General features: G+C 34.2%; 4 protein-coding genes across 4 annotated transcripts; all 4 read right to left on the bottom strand.

Annotated features, from left to right (window-relative positions):
- Positions 1–5,410: 5,410 nt before the first annotated feature.
- LOC135726953 (amine sulfotransferase-like) lies at positions 5,411–8,261 on the bottom strand. Its single transcript, XM_073813559.1, has 4 exons — positions 7,131–8,261; positions 6,885–7,028; positions 5,738–5,774; positions 5,411–5,634 (listed from the first exon to the last, which is right to left on the bottom strand). Exons 1-4 carry the CDS (start codon positions 7,137–7,139, stop codon positions 5,516–5,518), a joined length of 309 nt encoding a protein of 102 aa, XP_073669660.1. The 5' UTR covers positions 7,140–8,261; the 3' UTR covers positions 5,411–5,515.
- A 142-nt stretch (positions 8,262–8,403) lies between these two features.
- LOC135726937 (amine sulfotransferase-like) lies at positions 8,404–10,519 on the bottom strand. Its single transcript, XM_065244674.2, has 6 exons — positions 10,289–10,519; positions 9,467–9,669; positions 9,261–9,387; positions 9,079–9,173; positions 8,810–8,990; positions 8,404–8,686 (listed from the first exon to the last, which is right to left on the bottom strand). Exons 1-6 carry the CDS (start codon positions 10,452–10,454, stop codon positions 8,568–8,570), a joined length of 891 nt encoding a protein of 296 aa, XP_065100746.1. The 5' UTR covers positions 10,455–10,519; the 3' UTR covers positions 8,404–8,567.
- Positions 10,520–13,485: 2,966 nt separating this feature from the next.
- Positions 13,486–17,737, bottom strand: LOC135726921 (amine sulfotransferase-like). The gene is made up of 6 exons (XM_065244673.2): positions 17,486–17,737; positions 15,147–15,349; positions 14,941–15,067; positions 14,759–14,853; positions 14,487–14,667; positions 13,486–13,866 (listed from the first exon to the last, which is right to left on the bottom strand). Exons 1-6 carry the CDS (start codon positions 17,649–17,651, stop codon positions 13,748–13,750), a joined length of 891 nt encoding a protein of 296 aa, XP_065100745.1. The 5' UTR covers positions 17,652–17,737; the 3' UTR covers positions 13,486–13,747.
- A 1,485-nt stretch (positions 17,738–19,222) lies between these two features.
- Positions 19,223–23,572, bottom strand: LOC135726905 (amine sulfotransferase-like). Its single transcript, XM_065244672.2, has 6 exons — positions 23,346–23,572; positions 20,370–20,572; positions 20,164–20,290; positions 19,959–20,066; positions 19,699–19,863; positions 19,223–19,554 (listed from the first exon to the last, which is right to left on the bottom strand). The coding sequence occupies exons 1-6, from the start codon at positions 23,509–23,511 to the stop codon at positions 19,436–19,438; spliced, it is 888 nt and encodes a 295-aa protein (XP_065100744.1). The 5' UTR covers positions 23,512–23,572; the 3' UTR covers positions 19,223–19,435.
- Between the last annotated feature and the right edge of the window lie 313 nt (positions 23,573–23,885).

The following is a 23,885-nucleotide window of genomic DNA, read 5'->3' as shown; positions in this document are numbered from 1 at the left end:
ATTTAAAAATAACATGATTTCAGTTTCTTATTCATTTATTTTATCATTAAGGGTTTCTTAAAAAGTGTAAAAATATCGTCTTGTTCTCGTGAACCCAATCTCGTGTCTCGTCTCGTCTCGTGGATTAAGTGTCTCGTCACACCCCTAGTAAATATTGTTAGGCATCAGTACTTTAATAATTTTCAATGCTGCTCCATCAACCCCTTCTGACAGGACGAGGTAATTAAATATGTCCCATAAGTTACTTGCCACTTCATATTGTCATGACGATTGATGGGACAATATGAGACTATCCGAGCGTCGTATGAAGTTTTCTCCGTGCTAATTTAAAACATTTACAGCAGTGGCGTTATTTGTCATATCACTAAAGTTATAGTGATCTACAAACAAATGCTAAGGGCGCCGCCGACCGACCCCTTCAACACATCCTCACCCCATTTCGTCAATATTTGACGACACTTGACCATTCGTCATATGTTGACGTGAAGGGTATACCTTTCGCGTCATTTTTTGACGAACTGGGGACTTCAATACTATTACGTCCGTTGCATTCTCTTTCCTATTTTATTACCATTTGCGCGTCGGTTTAGGGTTAGATTACGCGAAATTAAACAGTGTACGCGAAATTAAACAGTGTACGCGAAATTAAACAGTTGTCACCTGGCGTTGGGGTTAGAAACAGTTGTCACCTGGCGTTGGGGTTAGAGTTAGGTTTGGGTAGGGATGTCATTATGTAAATCTAACCCTAAACCGACGCGCAAATGCTAATAAAATAGGAAAGAGAATGCAACGGACGTAATAGTATTGAAGTCCCCAGTTCGTCAAAAAATGACGCGAAAGGTATACCCTTCACGTCAACATATGACGAATGGTCAAGTGTCGTCAAATATTGACGAAATGGGGTGAGGATGGGTTGACCCCTTGGGGCGTCCGTGCGCCCAACAGTGGCGCCCCCAGGATTGTTTTCATGGGGGGGCACAAAGGGGCCAGTACAAATCTTAGGGTGGCACAATTTAAAAATGTATTATGCCTGAATCTAATGGTCAGCAGTTTTCCCTTTGCTTTTAATGCTACTTGGAGTATTACTAGTATATGATTTACTAGAGACAAATAAAAACTGCAATAATTTAAAGATCAGATGGTGGAATAGTATTAATCTATCAAAGATGAGTATCTATCGATCAACTTTTGATTTGTGTAATTAAAATACATTATTTTATAAAACTATACAATGAGTTATATCCAGTGTTATCCAGTTAACATACTGTAATTAAATGAGTGACATACTTTAGTCCTTAACACGTTTCTAGTCTTCTATTAAGTTTTCTCGACGTGGGCACTAATCCTACCTCTCTCTCTCTCTCTCTCTCTCTCTCTCTCTCTCTCTCTCTCTCTCTCTCTCTCTCTCTCTCTCTCTCTCTCTTTCCTCTCTCTCTCTCTCTCTCTCTCTCTCTCTCTCTCTCTCTCACACACACACACACACACACACACACACACACGCATTCTGGTTTCCATGTTTTGTGGGGACATTCCATAGACGTAATGCATTTTATACTGTACAAACTGTATATTCTATTCCCCTTACCTACCCCATTCCCTAACCCCAACCATCATAGAAAACTTTCTACTACCTTAGATTTTCGAGAAACATCATTCTATTTGATTTATAAGCATGTTTCCTCATGGGGACATCAAAATGTCCCCACGAGGTCACAAAAACACTGGTATTCCTATCTTTGTGGGGACAATTGGTCCCCACAACGTGATAATTACCAGGTACACACACACACACACACACACACACACATTCACACACACACACACACGCACGCACGCACGCACACACACACACACACACACACACACACACACACATACAATGTCAAATGATCCTGAGTGCACGTTCTTGTAGTTTTGAGTGTTTGTTTGACTTGCATATTTTCAACTTGCGTGAAAACGCGTTTAAAAGGGAAAAGCGCGTATTTTCGGCAATTGTGCAGCGGGTACACGGGCAAGAGTAGAGCGAGACCTTCAGCCTATGTGCCGGGCAGGGGCGTCATGCACCATTTTTTTTTAAGGGACCACAGTGTGCACAGCTCACGGAAATTTGTGCATACACAGACATCAAACGAAATATTTTAGAGCTTTCAGTCTTTTCCATGGCACTTACATTTCTAACAATCTGAGCGCCCCTGTCGTCATGCAAAAACCTCCAAAACAAAAGTGTTGACTAACTTTTATATTAAATACTATTCAATCGGAATAATGACATATTGGCATATTTACATCTGAAACGGCATGTTTTGTTTATTTACATTTTGTTAAATGACTTGTTTAATTGTGTCATTAATGCATTTTGCAAAACAACTGCATTATCCTATAAATTAATGTAATTTTAAATCCATAAAGTATATAAACAACGAAAATGACATAAGCTATAGCCACGTGATTGATTTTAATGTTCAATAACGATTTAAAAAAGGAGAGCGGAGGGGTTAAGATCGTATTCTATTTAACACATTATACAAATATATTTTATTTTTTACATAGTGCTTTTAATGAATACATATTACTATTATTATTTAAATATAAAAATCTCATCTCATAAAAAAATAAAAATCTCATTCTGTTTGGGTGGGCCACTGGGGGGGCCAGTGACTTTTATGGGGGGGCCGTGGCCCCCCTGGCCCCCCCCCCCTTGGGGGCGCCACTGGCGCTCAAATTATTATTTTTTTAATGTATATAAACATTTAACTATAAATATTAAATTTTGCACAAGAAAACAGCAGTTATTAATGAATAATTAGTAGCATGTTGTAGTGTCTCGGGAGATCGTGCTCATTGTTAAATAGCTCTGTGGCTATACTGCACTGAAGCGGCAGTTTAAAATATTAACCCATCAGCGAACGTCAAGAACAAGAAAACGGAAACAACAATCAGACCGAGACACAGAATTTACATAATGTTACACAGACCATGTTTATATTTCAATGTTTCTGGACAGAAATACCAACTTGTTCACTTTGTTTGGTATTAATAAGCTGCGCATTGGAGTGCTGACCACGGTGCTGAAGACGCGCTCTGATGGAGTACTGGTGGCAGCACAGATATTACGTGCAACCTATTATTCGTTATTAATTACTCGTTATTTTACTTTATTACTTGCACTTAAGAAGAGTTCTGCACTTTTATTTCAATATTTCTCTTTATATAAATACTAAGCACTCCAATGTGCAGTTTATTACAGTTTTTTGGAATTGCTAAAACACTAACCCCCAATCTCTGAACCAAATTCATAGTGGCCTAAACCCATTTGTTAAATCATGCACTCTTTTTGCAAAATTCTAAACACAAACTTCTCACTAAAACACACATTTCACACTGCAATGCACTTGTTTTATAAATACTAAACACATGCAGGCAGAAGTTGAACACAACTAAAACACCGTTATCATCGAGTAAACACAACAACTCAAAATTCTACACACTTTTATCTAATGGTATTTTTTACCAATTGTGTGAATTGGAAACAGTCTGAGAGGCAGATGAAGAGAATGAGGAAGAAAAGGACACCAGAGACAATGCAATTGGCAAAATTTACAGTTGGATTGCTGACTTTTTACAAAATACAAGTGCTGCTTACAGTAATATTGAAAACTTACTATTACTTGCAGTACTTACAGTAAAGTATTCACTATATTCACTGAACTAAACTTGTGATTACAGTAATAGAGATTTTTAACAGTATTTGTCAATTGTGTTGTTATGTACAGTAAACATGTATTTTTCTGTAAGCAGATCTCCTGGATGTTGTGTTTTATATGATAGACTTATGTGTGTATAATTTGAAAGCTTAGTTTGATTTTGAGTACAAGTGAAATGGTTTTGAAGCAATTGTTTGATTTTGCTAGAAGAGTCAGGGGTTCTGTGAATTTTGTTTAAAATTGGGATTTGTGTTTACGGTTTTGAGAAAATGAGTGATAGTTTCAAAAAATGTGTTTTAGCAATTCAGAAAAACTGTAATACCAAATAAAGTGAACAATTATTTCTGTCCTGAAACATTGAAATTTAAACATGGTCAGTGTAACGTAATTTAAATCCTGCGTCTCGGTCTGATTGTTGTTTCCGTTTTTTTGTTCTTGAATATTTATAATATTATGTCAATGTTCAGCAGGAACTTGTACTCTCTCTCATAATCTCTCGCTGTTTTTTCTTCACATTTGAAGGTTTCCCAGTGATACAGGCATGAGGAGGCAATGGGAAGTTGCTATAAAACGGGAGGGTTTTGTTGTGACAGAGTCGTCAAAGCTCTGTAGCAAAGAGTATAGAAGAACAAGAGGGGAAACTCTGATTCGTTTTTGGCAACAGCCACTAGATGACGCTTCAGTAGCGCGGCCGCCATTTAGGAATGAAAATTCTCACAGCCAATTCATTCTCAATTCATTCATATTAAAATTAATTTAATACCTAATTACATAAAATACATAATTACTGAAAAATTACATAAAAATGGTGTACTAAAGTACTTTTTACTTAAGTAAAAGTAGAAAAAGTAAATGTTTAATGTATGTAGTGGAGTAAAAATTATGATAATATGCTTTGGAATATAAGTTTTCCAAAATAAACACTGATAAAATACAGATACTTGAAAATTTACTTTTATGTAGAAACGGTTCAAACGGTTCTTGGGGTCGTCTATATGACCCCAAACGACATTTCATTAGTTAAAAAAAAGGTTCCCTTCATCTCAGAGATATAAACTTTGTGACTTTTCCTAAATAATCTATCTTTACATACACAAAAATACTAGGCTTGATTCGGTTGTTCTAAAGGTATGTAAAAAATTTTTTATTTGTCTCGCTAAACTTGATGCGGATGATGCCAAAGTACCGCAAGAGCAATTGAAGAAATCATACGGAGAAGTCTATATTCGAATTGCTCTCGCGGTACTTTGACGTCATCCGGCTATCAGTTCTAGCGTCGCCGCATGAACTCTTCTTTCAACGTAAGAGTTGAATTTTGTTAGAGGCACAAAAAATCAATAAATCTTATAATAATAAATCTTTGATCTCATAGACTCAGAGTAGGCTTATTTTTTGTTATTGCAAATGATTATAAATTATAAATTCAGATGTATGTGAATTAAATAAGAAAACGTTTAAATTATACCTCCTAAATTGAATCATTCAGTAAAACTGACTGCTGGTTATGTCTCCTTTGTTTATTTGTTTCACTTTATTTTAGAAATGCAATTCAGTTTTCCACATTACAAGATAAAAGTCTAAAACGTAAAAAGTCTGTAAATTATGTTTAGTACATTTCCATATTATAATATTTGTTATGTTTACCTTACTAAAAGCTATTGAACAAACGTTTTGTTATTTGTTGTAATAGTATTCTCTTATCTTACAGATTTTTTATATGGATGTATAACTAAAGCATGCAGTCACATGGTGGTCACAATGCGTACTAGATCACATTTTATTGTAGATTTATAACATCTTATGGCATAATTTCAGCCATGTAGGTCCCAGTTAAAGTCAAGATGAAGGTCTTTAATTCTGTCATGGAAAACCTGGTCGAGACGTTCACTTTGAGCTACGGTTAATGAGTTCTTCCAGTCCCCAACTGTTCCTGTAACACAGCAAATAAAAAAGATAAATAAACATATAAATATGTACTACTTCAAAGTCTACTAGCAACACATAAAACGTATGCTTATTCAATATTCTCAGACCTTTGCGCACGAATAGTGCTTTTGGATGCTCTGTGACCAGGGCCTGAAGTTAACTTTTTTGACCACCAGCCACTGTGGCAGGTGGATTTAGAAATCCACCTGCCACAGAGACTTTTTACCAGCCAGTTTTTTTTTGCCCGAATAGTGAATTATAACACTGTCTTTATTGTATGAATTAAATATAATTTTTTTTCAGAGCTACAAATGTGAATTTCTCTTTGTCTTAGGTTGTTTGATTAACATTAATGACACAGACTTAAGTAGGTTAATTGAGGTTACTGTCTCTTTAAGACCAGCACAGACTGGTTTTTGACACTCTATACATACACTTAAGACATAAAGAAATGTTTTATTAGAAAATGAATACTGTTGAGATCATTTTGTTTATATGTGCCCTGTCAAGAGCAGAAAAATTTTATGTACGCATGCTTTTAGGAACGCGTCTCTCCGATGTGCCCTTTTGAGTTCCCTTATACCCGCGCACGCACACAGAGACAGCGGGGGCGCAAACTGCGCACATAAACGCCGCACATACGTTGTTTTTCATTACTATATTCGCAAAATGTATGTTAATGTACTACAGTATAAGGCATAGTAGCGCAACTCTCTCTAAAGTTTACACATCAAGAGTTCTGATCCGTCACAGCAGCACTACACATCTGTGCAACTGTGATTGTACAGTAGCATACGTCAGCATTGCATTCTCATCCCATCTCACCAACAATTTAATACTTACTCGCACATCCAAACGTAGTCAGGAAAGTGCCTCATCTTCTTTCCAATCGCATGAACGTTGCGAAACAGCAGTCGCATCCTCTCAATGAATCACTCAATTTGCATCGGTAAAATGCGCAGGTTGATAAGAAATGAGCGGGTGCCGGTTACGAGTCATCCAAAAATATTTTATTGATATTCAGGCCGCGGTCAGTCGGTCGAGTTTAAAAACTATTTTGAACAATTGCGGGCGGGGCGGGTTAGTTGAAAATGTCGGTCGGGAGTGGGTTGTTTATACAATGACCCGCACATCACTGATTCGCATTGGCTACCCGCCAATGTGGCTGGTAGATTGACAGTGTTACCCGCCAATTGCAAAATCCACCCGCATTTGGCGCGTGGTCGGGTGTTAATTTCATGCCCTGTCTGTGACGTTCTCTGGCAGGAATTCGTAGTTGGCTTTGGGGTCTTTCTGCATGTTGTTGAACGTTGTTTTTTCCACAACTTTATTAATCGCTGCGTCTGACAGATTCTTCCCCACAAACTTACAGATTTTTACAACGGCAGATCTGAGGTCCTGATAAAAGATGAACGCAATGTATTCAATATATATATACTTAAAACCAAAGGTCAGATATACTCATATATCTTGATCAGAAACTAGCCAGATAGTTGTCACCTTGATCATCTCTTCATAAGTCAAGAACAAGATGTTGTACTTGTCTTTATTTGAGATCCATCCTCTGATGTGGTCAAACCAACATCCACCGACCACTACAAACCAAACACAACTTCTAAAGCTGAAAAAACTAATTTCTCAGAGTTGTATAACATTGAATGATTCAGTAAGTCTGCATGGCTCTTACTCCATCCTGTGAAAAACATCTATTGGAAATACCATTCCTTTGTATGTGAAGCATTTGTAACTAAGTTTTTTGTATTCATGTTGAGCCATTTCACACTTCTAGCTGTGCCGAATCGAAGACAAGAGAGTAAAGTTTCATTGAGAAAAGGTTTTAATATTCTTTGTTGGTTTATGGCCAAACTTTGGACTTTATACGTCAACGCAAATTTTCTTATCTGTCTTTGTAAACTTCAACTAAGACATTTAGTATTAAAGATCAGCTGACATGACAAAAAACAATTAAATGCACAATAACAATATAAATCCAGACCATTTATTTTAAAAAATAGTTTGTTCAATCAACATAATTTAATTAAGGAAAACTTTTCGACAAAATTAGTTCAGGCTTGTGCAACAAGAAAAAAAACAAGTTAATTTAAACAAAAAATGTTTTGTTAAACCAACTTCATAAATGCCAGTTTCTATACTAATTAGCATAAGCACATGTTAGCATACTAATAATAGTAATAGCATATGAGGATGAGCACGTAAGAAGAGACTGATCTCCAAACAGTCATTAACATTTGTTGGCTCAACTTAATAAAGTAAGTTACCTGGTTGCCTTAGAATTTTGAGTTAATTCAACTTAAAAATATTAGTTGGAAAAACTCGGCAGCTGCTGACGTTTTTTAAAAAAGCGCAGTGCTTCCATTGGAAACATTTGCAAACATGTGCCCGCCTCAGTCGAAAACGGACAGGTGTACATGCCCCCTCAGCACGAACAAAACACGTCAGCTGTTGCCGTTTTTGAAAAGCACTTTTCTTGTTAAAAATGCAAAACATATGGCGGCCGCAGGCGAAAACACCTTGGTAAAAACCTCTACTTTTGACAAGACATAATAAATAGTAGCAAAACATTAAAGATGCAACTAGAAACATTGCAAATGATGAAAGTCAGAATGTAAAAATTAAGAAACTGAACCACCAGCCTGATCTCATGGGAATTCGTACGTATTTTGTGAGTAGGTGGTGTACTGTATGTATGTCTTTGTTCATTTGTTTTACACTCATTTTAGAAATACAAATCAGTTTTTTTCACACTACAAGATAAAAATCTAATCATTTTATTTTGTAAATTTCAATGTTTTCCATACTACACAGTATCTTACTGATGTATGGATGTATAACTAACACATGTAGTCACATGCTGGTCACAATTGGCTGAACTAAATCACATTTTATTGAAGATTTATAAAATTTAATATCATAATTTCAACCATGTAGGTCCCAGTTAAAATCAAGATGAAGGTCTTTCATTCTGTCATGGAAAACCTGATCAAAGCGTTCACTTTGAGCTACGGTTAATGAGTTCTTCCAGTCCCCAATTGTTCCTGTAACACAACAAATAAAAAAAAAAGTATAATATATGATACATGTAAAAATAATTCACGTTTATATATTGAAATACTTTATAGTCAACACATCAAACTTATGCTTATTTCATTTTCTCTGACCTTTGCGCACGAATAGTGCTTTTGGTTGGTCTGTGACGTTCTTATCCAGGAATTCGTAGTTGGCTTTGGGGTCTTTCTTCATGTTGTTGAACGTTGCTTTTTCTACCACTTTATTAATCGCTGTGTCTGACAGATTCTTCCCCACAAACTTACAGATTTTTACAACAGCAGATCTGAGGTCCTAATAAAAGATGAATCAATGTATTCAATATATACATAAAACCAAAGCTCAGATATACTTATATATCTTGAGTACAGATAGTTTTCACCTTGATCATCTCTTCATAAGTCAAGAACAAGATGTTGTATTTGTCTTTATTTGAGATCCATCCTCTGATGTGGTCAAACCAACATCCACCGACCACTACAAACCAATCACAACTTCTAAACAAATTTCTCAGAAAAGTTGTATAACATTGAATGATTCAGTTAAGGTCTGCATGGCTCTTACTCCATCCTGTGAAAAACTTATCAAGCAATTCATCGTAGCTCTCTAAAGGTTCCAGGCTCTTCATCTTTTTTGCAAAATGGAAATATGACACCATGACATCTTTTGGGTTTCTCATGACGTAGATGATCTAAGAGCAAAGAAGTGATACATTAAAGTGCATGAATGATGTCAACAGCTCATTGATTGATTGATTGATTTATACACACTTTTCCTTTATCTTGCAACTCATTAGGCACCATGTGCTCGTGTAAATGGGAAGAATAGAGTCTTGGAGACGGACGTGACTCGTAATCTTTGCCTTTTTCCTGAAACTCCAGCCAAGGCATCTGCTCGTACGTGGTTTCATTTGCTTTGTCTGGAAAATCTTCCTCAAATATTAAAGTAAGTATACGTTGGGTCCATACCGTACCTTAGAAAGAGGAAAGGAGAACATATATTGGTGCTCTGTTCATTATTTATGTAAAAAATTCATGAAGTTAAAAAAACTTGGTTTTGCAATTTATCCTACTATTTAAAGTTGACATTACTTATAAAAAACATTTTAACAAACTATACTGTATGTTGATCTAACATCATTTTTTACAGTGAGATTGTTAATCATTTGTTATTTTTTAATACCAGAGAGAAAAGTTTATTTGCGTAAAACTTTGTATCAAATGTTTCTCCTAAATTAAATAAATTCTTGAATTTTATATGCATACAGAGCTATACAATTAGGATAGCATAGTCCATCGATAACAGTTCAGATACGTTGTTATCTAGTATGGTGACAAATCATTATGAATGTATTTGACAGTCGTTTTTTAATTTAATTTTATCCATAACAAAAAAACTAAACAAAAAAGTACCAATTTCTTTTAAAAACATTGAAAAGCAGCTTACAGAAACTCTAAACGTTTGACCAAGAGTCTTTATCTCCATACCTCAGATTTTACTGTAAATGCCACCAGCACGATCAGGTAAAAATATTTGTTCACTAACAATACTATAACTTTGCTAACTTCATCTCATTGTCTACAGTAACTTACCAGATTTTGGGAAGGTAACAAGATAGAGATCATCATCCCTTATTTTGAAATCCTTCAAGCTGTCAATAAAATCTGTGGTAACAATATATGTTTCATCTATTGGAAACACCATCCCTTTGTATGTGAAGAATTTGTCACTAAGTTTTTTATATTCATGTTGAGCCATTTCACAGTTTTAGCTGTGCCGAATCGAATACCGGAGACAAGAGAGTAAAGATTGATTGAGAATAGGGTTTAATATTGTTTGTTGGTTTATGGCCAAACTTTGGACTTTATACGTCAACACGACTTTTCCAGTCTTATCTGTCTTTGAACAGTTCAAATAAGACAAGTAGTATTAAAGATCAGCTGACATGACAAAAAACAATTAAATGTAAATTAACAATATAAATCCAGACCTTTAATTTGAAAAAAAGTTCAATCAACTTAATTTAATTAAGGAAAACTTTTCCATAAAATTATTTCAGGCTTGTACAACAAGAATAGAATACGTTCATTTAAACAAATAATCTTTTGTTGCACTTAAAAACTTAATGAATAAAAATTTCTAGGTCATAAACATTTTTTGTTCAATAAACTTCTAAAAATCCACACAATTAGTTCTGGTCCTTTTAAACAAGAACAAAACAGGTTTATTCAAACAAAAAATGTCTTAAAAATATGAGTTGATACAACCTATTTTACAAAACTTTTTTTAAGTCGACTACTATTTTTAAATTGAATGAACTCAAAGTTTAAAGGCAATCACGTAGCTTACTATTTTAAGTTTACCATACATCTTTTTACAGTGCATCTTTGTAGCTTTCATTTCCAATGCATTTGTAAGGATTAACAATTAAAACAAGGAGATCAGATGCAAAACCCTCTAAGTGCGTCTGACATGTTTTTTTTCTATAAATTTGCATTTGTATCAGGCTCATATCTTTAGGTTAAGTAATTTCACTTTAATGGCAATGATAAGATTAGATTATAAGTCAGTAACTGACATGCCTTATTTTCACAAATGTCACCTTGACACATATGACATTTTATAGCAAATGCCCTAGTCCTTTTATAACAAATGCAAAACCATCTAAGGGGGTGTGTACACCGAAGCGTTTAACCGTGGCTGAAAGCATGCGGACGCCAGTGGGCGCTTCCTAGCTTTTCTTCTGCTAGGTGTTTTGGTTTCTGTAATACTTCTGTTTAATTTATTTATCAGTTGTTGTACGATGCGCCGATTGGTTGTTGTGGGTATTTGTGACGTTGGGGTTAGGGGTGGTGTTTCGTTATTGTTTTTATGATAATCATACGTTTTTGCACAATTTACTTTGTACAAATTATACAAATTAGCAAACTCGCAAAATATACTCTGCTGGCGTTTTTTTGAAAAGTGCAGCGCTTCCATTGGAAACATTTGCAAACATATGCCGGCCGCAGTCGAAAACAGCCAGGTGTGCACACTCCCTAAGTGCATATAAGCTATTCTGGCAAAAAGCCCCACTGCTAAAAAACCTCCACTTCTTTGGACAAGGCATAGTAAACAGTAACAAAATCCCTAATAATAACTAGAAACGTTGCAAATGATGAAAGTCAAAATGTAAAAATGAAGAAATTGAACCACCTGCCTAATCTCACGAGAATTTGTACATATTTTGTGAGGTGGCTAATTCATTTAATTTGTACGAAGTTGATCGTACAAAAACGTACAATTATCCTAAAACAATAACAAAACCCTATCCCTAGTCAACTGAAGAAACTGAACCACCTGCCTGATCTCACGAGAATTTGTACATATTTTGTGAGGTGGCTAATCCATTTAATTTGTACGAAGTTGATCGTACAAAAACGTACAATTATCATAAAACAATAACAAAACCCTATCCCTAACCCCAATTTCATAGGGGTCAAGGCAAATCACAAAAATGTACAAATGTGGTCGTACTAATTATTACGAAATTCTCTCATCGTTCTCACGGTACTTTGACGTCATCCGCATTGAACAACCATTTTAACTCTTCTTTCAAAGTAAGAGTCTAATCTTGTTAGACCCAATAAAAATCAATATATTATATAATTATGAATCTTTGAATTTAATTATTTCAAATAATTATAAATGATATAAGCTAGGGGTGTAACGATTCATTCGTTTTCTCGATGCATCGATTACAAATCCTGCCGATGCATATGCATCGATCTTGAAACCTGGATTTTTGAATCGTGAATCGTTTGTTTCGATTTTATATTTAACCATCGAATGAATCGTGATTATATAACGAATATGATGGATAATAACAAATATATAAATAAATTTTAAATTAGTTACATCTGCGACGTAAAATGAGCAGTGGATTACGTCACTACTCTTCAATTTGCGGCGCCCCTGTTTGCTGTCATTTGAATAAACACAGCAGACAGTGCACAAATGGAGGGACACGAAGGAGAACAACGCACCAGCCAACATGAGATCAAAGGTTTGGGATTACTTCAGTTTTCACGAAGTAAATTGAAAGACTGTCCGAAGTCCGTTGCAGTTTGCAGACATTGTAAATCTGAGTTAAAATACATTGGAAATACAACGAACCTTATTAGCAACCATCTCCGCAGATGCCATGCCATTAAGATAGACATACCTGCACTTAAAGCAGCTAGTATTTTAGGGTCAGACGTGAGAAGTGCTACTCCTTTACACACTTTGCTGTATTTACACACTTTGCTGTATTTCCTAAATTTTCAGGAAATGTATGCAATGTTTACAATAAACGTTTATGGTGCATTGAATATGTAGAAGTAGTATTATTTTTCTTGGTTTACTTGGTTTAATGTATTTTGAGTCCTAGGAAGTTAAGCTATTAAACTAAAGTCCTGAATCTAGTTAATGAAAATCTATTAAATGGTCATGAATTTCCCAAATATTTATTTTATTTGCTCAGATGCAGATGTATACTAATTTATAGAACAGAATCGTTAATATTCGAATCAAATCAAATTTTATTGTTAATCGAATCGAATTGAATCGTTCTGGTTAGCAAAAATCGTTTTTGAATCGAATCGGAAACCTTTGAATCGTGAATCGAATCGATTCGCTGTCTACCCAAAGATTCACAGCCCTAATATAAGCAGATGTATGTGAATTAAATAAGAAAAAGTTTAATTTGAATCATTAAGTAAAACTGACTGGTTGTGTATGTTTGTCTTTGTTTATTTGTTTCACACTCATTTTAAGAATACAATTCAGTTTTCCACGTTACAAGATAAAAGTCTAAAAATTTAATTTAGTAAATGTCAATGTTTTCCATATCATTCATAATGTTTACATTACTAAACGCTATTCAACAAACGCCATTTGCCATAACAGTATTCTCTTATACTGATTTTCATATGGATATATATCTAACGCATGCAGTCACATGGTGGTTACAAAGGGCTGCTAATTAGATCACATTTTAATGTATATTTATAATATTTAATGTCATAATTTCAGCCATGTAAGTCCCAAGTAAAGTCAAGATGAATGTCTTTCATTCTGTCATTGTAAACCTGGTCGAAGCGTTCACTTTGAGCTACGGTTAATGAGTTCTTCCAGTCCCCAACTGTTCCTGTAACACAGCAAATAAAAAAATGAGCACAATATTTCCACTGCCAAAGATGAATAAACAGTGTTGGGGGTAACGCATTACAAGTAACGTGCATTACATAATAATATTTCTTTTCTGGAGTAACAAGTAAAGTAACGCATTACTTTTTAAATGTACACATTAATATTTGATTTACTTTTTAAAAAAGTAATGCAAGTTACTTTTTTAGTTTAGTTAATTCGATTACAAAAAATTATGTACTGAATTACACTGAACAAAGTCACATTGGCACTCTATGCATACACGCCTGTGTGGAAAAAGTTTGAGTCAGAAACTGAGATGGCAGGCCAGAGCTCGACATTTTTGCGATGAAATGTGCAATTTTAGAATGCAGAACTTTTCAGTCTTAAAAACACCTGCAAGGCCCTAAAGAGATCAAGCTGCAGCCAAGAAAAAGTAACGCAAAAGTAACTAAAAAGTAACTTAAGCATTACTTCCCATGAATAGTAACTAAATAACGCAATTAGTTACTTTTTTTTAGGAGTAACGTAAAAGTAACTTTTCCCAACACTATAAATAAACATATAAAAAAATCCACATTTGAATATTAAACTACTTATGCTTATTCAATTTTCTCAGACCTTTGCGCACGAATAGTGCTTTTGGATGCTCAGTGACGTTCTCTGGCATGCATTCATAGTTGGCTTTGGGGTCTTTCTGCATGTTGTTGAACGTTGTTTTTTCCACCACTTTATCAATCGCTGCATCTGACAGATTCTTCCCCACAAACTTACAGATTTTTACCACGGCAGATCTGAGGTCCTGAAAAAAGATAAAAGCAATATACTCAATAAATATACGTAAAACTAAAGGTTGGACATACTTATACATCTTGAGTCCAGATAGTTTTCACCTTGATCATCTCTTCATAAGTCAAGAACAAGATGTTGTATTTGTCTTTATTTGAGATCCATCCTCTGATGTGGTCAAACCAACATCCACCGACCACTACAAACCAAACACAACTTCTAAACTCATTTCTCAGAGAAGTTGTATAACATTGAACGATTCAGTAAAGGTCTGCATGGCTCTTACTCCATCCTGTGAAAAACTTATCCAGCAGGTCATCACAGCTCTCTATAGATTCCAGGCTCTTTATTTTTTTGGCAAAATGGAAATATGACACCATGACATCTTTTGGGTTTCTCATGACGTAGATGATCTAAGAGCAAAGAAGTGATGCATTAAAAACCAAAAAAGATCTCAACAGCTCATTGATTGATTGATGGATGTAAACACACTTTTCCTTTATCTTGCAACTCATTAGGCACCATGTGCTCGTGTAAATGGGAAGCGAAGAGTCTTGGAGACGGACGGGACTTGTAATCTTTGCCATTTTCCTGAAACTCCAGCCAGGGCACCAGCTCATACGTGGTTTCATTTACTTTGTCTGGAAAATCTTCCTCAAATATTAAAGTAAGTATCCGTTGGGTCCATACCGTACCTTAGAAAGAGGAAAGGAGAACAAACATAGGGGTCTATCGGTGCTCTGTGCATTATTGTATATATGCACTGTAAAAAATGCAGCATGAAGTTAAAACAACTTGGTTGGAAGACAATTCATCTGACTATTTTAAGTTTTAACTTGTGATAAGCTGACATAACTTATAAAACAAGCTGAAAACCTAATTTGTTAAGTTTACATTTAAATGCGATCAAAAATGATGTCAGTAATATTTCATTTAACTTTATTTAAAATGTTTCTCTTTAAATTAAATTGTGAAATTGTATATGCATTCAGAGCTATACAATGAGGTTAGCAGTCCATAGATAACAGTTTAGATACATTTCACAGTCATTTTTAAAAAATTTATTCATCCGTATCAAATAAAAGTATGAATTTCTTTTAAAAACGTTGAAAAGCAACTTACAGAAACTATAAACTCTAAAAAGAGTCTTTATTGCTACACTGTAAACCCGGATAAGTTCTACTAACTCAAAAAATTTGAGGCAACTGATTGCCTCTATTTTTCTAAGTTTGCCAACTTAAAAGTTTTGAGTACTGACAACTTCAATTCAAATCAAAAAAGTGTATTTATCTAAACTTAGATAAAGTCTTATATAAATTAAATTATATAATTTATGTAACTTAAATAGTAGTAGTTGTTTTACTTAAATATTTTGTGGCAACTGATTGCTTTGTTTTTCTTAAGTTTCCTTAACTCAAATATCTACATTTTACAACTTAACAGAACACTGTAAAACCTGACAAGTTCACTCAAAATATTCAAGTTTTGTTCACAAATCACAGAAACATATAATGTGACTCATGAAAATTTGATACCAGTGAAAGTGTGTTGAGACTGAGCTCGGTGCTGACTTCCACATAGGTATTGTTTATATTAGTGATGCACCGATGTATCGGCCACCGATATTTATCGGCCGATTTTTGATGAATTTGAAACCATCGGCATATCGGCAATAGCACGAGAAAGGCCGATACCGATTGTTTATTAATTAACTGCATAAAGAAATCCATTATAGGTAAAAAAAAAAAGCGTTAATGTTGTTATTAAAGTAAATGCTGAATAGCCAAAACTGCCTTTGAAGGTTGTCATGCTGTCTTCTTATATTTGTTTTAGCTTAATTTGTGCCTCTCTTATTATGTTGGTCAGTTGAATGTTAATTAGATCAAATCCATGTTCAGTACAAATAATTTAATGCAGAAATAAACTAGCTAATAGACCAACTGTATAGTATTGTTTACAAGTGTTTAATATCGGCATCGGTATCGGCCAGAAGTTGTCTCTTTAAATCGGTATCGGTATTGGCCCAAAAAACTCCTATCGGTGCATCCCTAGTTTATATTATAAAGCAACACATTATTGACCTAAAGCCTAAGCACAGGCACTACACTTCTGAACAATGGTAAGCACAAAACTAAAAAAAAAAAAGCAAACTTTTCTAAATCTCCAAGATAAATAAATGTTTAACACTACTGGGTCTTTTTGTTTACTAAAAACCACATAAATATCACTTAATTTCAAAAAATGCTCACGTTTTGCGGGCTCATGCAAATCATGCTTGGAACTGAACCTCTTCAATCAATGGTGTTGATTTAACTTTAAAATTAAGTAAAGTTGCAGTGACAGACTTCTTCTTAGCTTACCTGGCAAATTGAACTCATCACAACCACCAAAAGTTTGTAATTATTTGCATCCAAGAGCAAATTCATCCGTTTAAAACACGTCTGAGTGCCCTTTCAATGATGATGTCACTTTTTGGTAAAAACCGCCACTAGAAGGCTTTTGACTTAAAATATTTAATTATGGTTGAATCTACTTTTCAAGTTCCCTAAACTCTTTACCTTTGGTGTAGTTGTAAAAACTCAAAAAAAGATTTACTGTTAACTTAAATCTATGATAGATGTTGAATGAACTAAAAAATAATAGTCAGCTAAACTTTTTGGCACATTTTGAGTACCAGGTACTTTCTATTTTAAGTTAGTTTTACTGTTTGGTTTTACAATGTATACCTCAGATTTTACTGCATATTCCACCAAAACAATCAGGTAAAAATAATTGTTCACTAACAATACTATAACTTTGCTAACATCATCTCACAATCTACAGTAACTTACCAGATTTTGGGAAGGTAACGAGAAAGAGATCATCATCCCTTATTTTGAAATCCTTCAAGCTGTCAATATAATCTGTGTTATTATTATGTATTTCATCTATTGGAAACACCGTTCCTTTGTATGTGAAGAATTTGTCACTAAGTTTTTTGTATTCATATTGAGCCATTTCACACTTCCAGCTGTGTCGAATTGAATCTACCGGAGGCAATAGAGTAAAGTTTCTTTGAAAAAACGGGTTAATAATGTCTCTTAGTTTATGGCCAAACTTCGGACTTTATACGTCACAAACACAACACAAATTTTCTGGTCTTATCTGTCTTTGCACCATTCAAATAAGACATGTGTCATGATAAGTGAGTATTTCATGATATGTGTATATACCTAGTCTAACCACTAGATGTCAGTAGTGACGCACTTACCGGTATATGTTAATACTGCATGAAGAAGACGAGTTGTCGTGTTGTTGTGGTCTAGAGTTGCACCATGTGCGCATCGTTCTGAAATAAAGAAATGTTTGTCATACAACGTTTATTTGATTAAAGAACAAACATTACAACATGTAGTATTAAAGATCAGCTGACATGGCCAAAACCAATGAAACGTAAAAAACCTTGCAGAGGTGAAAAAGTTGGGACATACTCAGGTCAAGGATGGAATGCAGTATTTGGGACCAAAGCTCCGTTCAAGGTTAAACAGTCCAGGTGTGGGGTCTTTTCCTTTATAAACATTAACCATGGTTTTGCTAATAGTAATACATAAACCAAAACACTTGGTTACTACACTTTTAATACAAAAAATGTGGTTAATTTTATAAGGGTTAGGCAACTAGTTAAGGTAAGCAAGTGTTTATTTATTAATATTATAGAAAACTTTATGTAATTGTGAACTGGGAATTAGCCTAGCCTATACCTGTTGTGAAATGAATTGATTTAATTTTTTATTCAACAGTTAAGCATGAGTTTTCTGTGAGCTTTTGTGAGTTGTAAAGATTAGTTTAGTACAGGGAGTATGTGAGCACATAGCATGCTGTTTCCAGCACAGTTTTTTATGCATTGCCTTGTCACCCTGCTCTTATAAAGCAATAATCCCCACAAAGCAGTGGGTTACCAGTGCATTTTATAACAGCTAAGGGGCGTTGTTAGGCACGATGCGAAGCGGAGTGCCTAAAACCGCCTTAGCTGTTTTAAAATGTACTTCTACACCACTGCTTCGCGGGGCTTATTGCTTTTATAAAACGGTTACTTCATATACACAGCAGGTCTTTTATAAAATACAACATAGCAAATAAGTTTATATTAATTATATTAGTACAAACATTACTCTTCCCCCAAACAAATAGTTCCTCAGAAAGTGTGGCTGAAACAGAGCGCAGTTCCCAAGCATCATAGACAGAGCAAAGACACAATCTCAAATTCTCATGGTACTTTGACATCATCCGCCGATCAGTTGGCGCTGCATGAAGACGGACAACCCTTATAACTCTTCTTTCAAAGTAAGAGCCTAATCTTGTTAGAGGCAATAAAAATCAATAAATTTTATAATTATGAATCTTTAAATTTTATTATTTCAAATTATTATAATTGATATGAGCAGATATGTGAATATAATACTAAAAAGTTTAAAAGTTAATTTAGTAAAACTGTCTGGTGGTGTATGTTTGTCATTTGTTCATTTGTTTCACACTAATTTGAGAAATACAATTCAGTTTTTTTACACTACAAGATAAAAGTCTAAAAATTTAATTTAGTAAATGTAATTGTTTTCCATACTATACATAATGTTTGTTATCTTTACATTACTAAATACTATTAAACAAATGTTATTTGTCATAACACTATTATACTGATTTTTATATGGATGAATAACTAATACATGCATTCATATGTTGGTCACAATTGGCTGCACTAGTTCACATTTTATTGTAGATTTATGACATTTAATGTCATAATTTCAGCCATGTAGGTCCCAGTTAAAGTCATTATGAAGATCTTTCATTCTGTCATGGAAAACCTGGTCAAAGCGTTCACTTTGAGCTACGGTTAATGAGTTCTTCCAGTCCCCAACTGTTCCTGTAACAAAGCAGATAAAAAATGAGCACAATATTTCCACTGCTAGATAAATAAAGATACGTCAAAAGTTCACTCTTGACTATTGACCTACTTCATAGTCTACTAGCAACATCTCAAACGTATGCTTATTTAATTTTCTCAGACCTTTGCGCACGAATAGTCCTTTTGGGTGGTCTGTAATTTTTTCTGGCATGAATTCGTAGTTGGCTTTGGGGTCTTTTTGCATGTTGTTGAACGTTGTTTTTTCCACCACTTTATCAATCGCTGCATCTGACAGATTCTTCCCCACAAATGTACAAATTTTTACAACTGCAGATTATCAGGTCCTGATAAAAAAATAAAAATATGTTTTCAATAAATAAACGTAAAACCAAAGGTCCGATAGACTCATATATCTTGAGTACAGATAGTTTTCACCTTGATCATCTCTTCATAAGTCAAGAACAAGATGTTGTATTTGTCTTTATTTGAGATCCATCCTCTGATGTGATCAAACCAACATCCACCGAGCACTACAAACCAAACACAACTTCTAAAGCTGAAAAAACTAATTTCTCAGAGAAGTTGTATAACATTGAACGATTCAGTAAAGGTCTGCATGGCTCTTACTCCATCCTGTGAAAAACTTATCCAGCAGGTCATCGTAGCTCTCTAAAGATTCCATGTTCTTCATCTTATTTGCAAAATGGAAATATGACACCATGACATCTTTTGGGTTTCTCATGACGTAGATGATCTAAAAGCAAAGAAGTGATGCATTAAAGTGCATAAATGATGTCAACAGCTCATTGATTGATTGATTGATGTATACACACTTTTCCTTTATCTTGCAACTCATTAGGCACCATGTGCTCGTGTAAATGAGAAGCAAAGAGTCTTGGAGAGGGACGTGACTCGTAATCTTTGTCTTTTTCCCGAAACTCCAGCCAAGGCATCTGTTCGTACGAGGTTTCATTTGCTTTGTCTGGAAAATCTTCCTCAAAAAGTAAAGTAATTATCCGTTGGGTCCATACCGTACCTAAGAAAGAGGGCAGGAGAACAAACATAGGGGTCTATTGGTGCTTTGTGCATTATATATACACTGTAATAAATGCAGCAGTTTTGACTTATCAAGTTAGAATAACTTATAAAAACAAGTTGAAATTAACTTAATTAAGTTGTTAAGTTAAATTAACATAAAAATTTATGTTGATTTTGACATAATTTACTAAACATTGCAAGACTATGATTGTTGATCATTTGTTATTTTTTTTAAATACCACACTGCAAAAATGATGTGTTAATTTTTTACACATTGTGTGTGTCATGCCTTTTAAGGCGTTATTTCATGTTAAAATAAATGAAAGGGACAACACAAGTTGTGTTAAAAACAGTGATGGGAGTAATTCAAAAAAATTAACACATAATTTTTTAAAGTGCAGAGATAAAAGTTTATTTGCGTAAATTTAAGTATCTTTGTGTCAAATTCGGTAACACTTTATTTTACGACCCGCAAAGTACCCCGTAATTAAACCGAATTTACAGCGTACCTATTTGTAACAACAGAGTACCTCTACAGTCATTGTAGTTATAAGGGAACAATATTTTAAGTTTGGGGTAATAAGGGGGTAAGAATATATGGAAAATTATTCTCTAAGTATTTCATAACTACAGGGTACCTATTGTAATATTACGTGGTATGTATGGCTTACGTCTGGGTAATATGGTCTATGTGTAATATGCTACTTACCTGATGAAGTGTTTTATATAGCCTACAGTTGATGTCTACAAGCCACATCGGCAAATAAAATATAACACACCATAAAAATAATAGCAACTTGTACCTCTTTGATCTGTATATGTATAAAGGAGTTACCAGGTAACTCTTATATTTGCGGGCTGTAAATTAAAGTGGGGCTTATTCCCCGCTTGTTCTGTGTACTTGTTATAAATGTTATAGGGTAAATACCATAAACATACAGAATATTGTTATTTTTATTTTAAAACAACTTATTTCAAAACATGTTTAAAACACTATAATTAAGCCAACACTTAATGTTTATTATCACATTACTTTTATTTAAAATAAAAAGTCATGACAATTTTCATTGTTTTTGCGGCTTGGCTTCCTCTGTTGGTGTTCTTGTCCACTCGGATGATGAGTTGATGTCGTCTCACAAATGCTGTTCTGCATTACATATAAAAAACATAAATAAAAGCCTTCAGTAAATGTTTCTTCACTGTGCCTTGACAGAAACAGAGTTTTCTGAGCCAGTTACGTTAATAACTTTAGGCTAACTTATGTGCTAGCTAACCTGCTGCTACTGTTAGCTGGCAACTGTCTTGAAAAAACATTGTTTGAAATGCGTTAGTCATGTATTAACAAAACCAGTCACCTTATCCAGCATGCGGAACCTGCTCACATCACTCGCAGCCGTACTCCACAGTGTAGAAAGTTTTTAAAACCTCTTAAAGAAATTTCACCTCAGGATCGCATTCCAGCAAACCTCCTGCAGATGCAGTAGCCTACGCATGTAGTCGTCTTTTGCTTTAGCGGGAGCTGATATCTGCTGTTGTTTCATTCTGGTTTGCCATTGCATCAATTATATTTGGCTAAAATACTTGTGTTTACAGATGTTGCAAAGTTTTATTCTACCAATGATAACACCTATTAAAAATAAACAAATAGCGTGCTGCTCTGTGGTCATTATTGTGTCATTTGAAATAAAAGTAAATAAATTGCAAAGCACCACTTCAAATATGTCCGCAAATGTAAGAGTTTCCTGGTAAATAGGGAATAAGTTGCTATTTTTATTGTACTTACCTTAAAAAAAAAGATAACCACATTAAATCAGCTGGACCTTTGTTATTAAAAGCAAGTAATATAGGCTACCAAAATAAAAGTGATGTGCTGTTATATTTATTTGCCGATGTGGCTCGTAGACATCGACTGTATACAACATTCAGTAGTCAATATGAAAAATTCACAATAAAATAAAAAATAATAAAACATAATTTCCCCATAGACTTGACTAAGTCATACATACCACGTAAAATTACAATAGGTACCCTGTAGTTATAAAATACTTGCAGTATAAATAATTTATAATTCTTCATATTCTTAACCCCTTATTACCCCAAACTTAAAATATTATTCCCTTATACCTACAAGTACGTACTGTAGAGGTACCCTGTTGTTACAAATAGGTACGCTGTAAATTCGGTTGAATTACGCGGTACTTTGCGGGTCGTAAAATAAAGTGTTACCTCAGATTCTCCTAAATTAAATAAATTGTCAAATTGTATGTTTATACAGAGGTATGAGGTTAGCATAGCCCATAGATAACAGTTCAGATATCAGTTGAGTTGTTATCTAGTATGGTGACAAATCATTATAAATTTATTCACAGTCATTTTTTTTATTTAATTCATCCATATCAAATACAAGTATGAATTTCTCTTAAAAACGTTGAAAAACAACTTACAGAAACTCTAAACGTTTTAACAAAAGTGTATAAATGCTTTATCTGTATATCATGTACTGTATGCCACCAGCGCATCCAAGATAAAATTATTAAAGAGTTTGGTTCCAAATATTTGTTCAAAAATCTAGTTTTTGGTTGTGCATTCCAATTAAAATCAGTCAAACTGCAGTTGGTTTGTTTTGATTTAAGCCTTCATAACAAAAAAATACAGCTAAGTAGTACAATAAAAACATGATAACAAAAATCATTTTGAAACTAAACTCTTCATTTGTTTACTAGCAATACTAAAACTTTGTTAACTCCATCTCACCATCTACAATAACTTACCGGATTTTGGAAAAGTAACAAGAAAGAGATCATCATCCTTTATTTTGAAATCCTTCAAGCTGTCAATAAAATCTGTGGTAATAATATTTGTTTCATCTATTGGAAACACCATTCCTTTGTATGTTAAGAATTTGTCACTAAGTTTTTTGTATTCATGTTGAGCCATTTTACACTTTTTGCTGTGCCGAATTGAATCTACAGAGGCAAGAGAATAAAGTTTCAATGAGAAAAGGGTTTAATATTGTCTGTTGGTTTATGTCCAAACTTTGGACTTTATACGTCAACACGAATTTTCTGGTCTTATCTGTCCTTGTAAAGTTCAAATAAGACATGTATTAAAGATCAGCTGACATGGCAAAAATCATTGGAATGTACATTAACAATATAAATCCAGACCATTTGTTTAGTTGAAGTAATTAAGTAATTTCAGTTTTATTTCTTTATATTATGACCATATGTAGTCATTACATTGGTGTTAAACGCCTACACTTTCCAAGTTTGTGAACAACATATATTTCTATGCAAAATAATCAGGTAAAG

The sequence above is a fragment of the Paramisgurnus dabryanus genome, chromosome 24 (assembly GCF_030506205.2).
Source record: "Paramisgurnus dabryanus chromosome 24, PD_genome_1.1, whole genome shotgun sequence".
Classification (NCBI taxonomy): Eukaryota; Metazoa; Chordata; class Actinopteri; order Cypriniformes; family Cobitidae; genus Paramisgurnus; species Paramisgurnus dabryanus.
This window is presented reverse-complemented; position numbering and strand designations above follow the sequence as displayed.

Excerpts from the sequence above, each read along its gene's own strand:
- LOC135726953 (XM_073813559.1), bottom strand. Across the intron at positions 5,775-6,884 it reads ACGAATTCCTGCCAGAGAAC|GTCACAGAGCATCCAAAAGC; the intron begins GTCACAGACAGG and ends CTTCAGGCCCTG. Across the intron at positions 5,635-5,737 it reads AGCACTATTCGTGCGCAAAG|GAACAGTTGGGGACTGGAAG; the intron begins GTCTGAGAATAT and ends GCTGTGTTACAG.
- LOC135726937 (XM_065244674.2), bottom strand. The coding sequence starts at position 10,454 with ATGGCTCAACATGAATATAAAAAACTTAGTGACAAATTCTTCACATAC. Across the intron at positions 9,388-9,466 it reads AGTTGCAAGATAAAGGAAAA|ATCATCTACGTCATGAGAAA; the intron begins GTGTGTATAAAT and ends CTTTGCTCTTAG. Across the intron at positions 9,174-9,260 it reads TAAGTTTTTCACAGGATGGA|TGGTCGGTGGATGTTGGTTT; the intron begins GTAAGAGCCATG and ends ATTGGTTTGTAG.
- LOC135726921 (XM_065244673.2), bottom strand. The coding sequence starts at position 17,651 with ATGGCTCAATATGAATACAAAAAACTTAGTGACAAATTCTTCACATAC. Across the intron at positions 15,068-15,146 it reads AGTTGCAAGATAAAGGAAAA|ATCATCTACGTCATGAGAAA; the intron begins GTGTGTTTACAT and ends CTTTGCTCTTAG. Across the intron at positions 14,854-14,940 it reads TAAGTTTTTCACAGGATGGA|TGGTCGGTGGATGTTGGTTT; the intron begins GTAAGAGCCATG and ends TTTGGTTTGTAG.
- LOC135726905 (XM_065244672.2), bottom strand. The coding sequence starts at position 23,511 with ATGGCTCAACATGAATACAAAAAACTTAGTGACAAATTCTTAACATAC. Across the intron at positions 20,067-20,163 it reads TAAGTTTTTCACAGGATGGA|TGCTCGGTGGATGTTGGTTT; the intron begins GTAAGAGCCATG and ends TTTGGTTTGTAG. Across the intron at positions 19,864-19,958 it reads GATCAAGGTGAAAACTATCT|TTGTAAAAATTTGTACATTT; the intron begins GTACTCAAGATA and ends GATAATCTGCAG.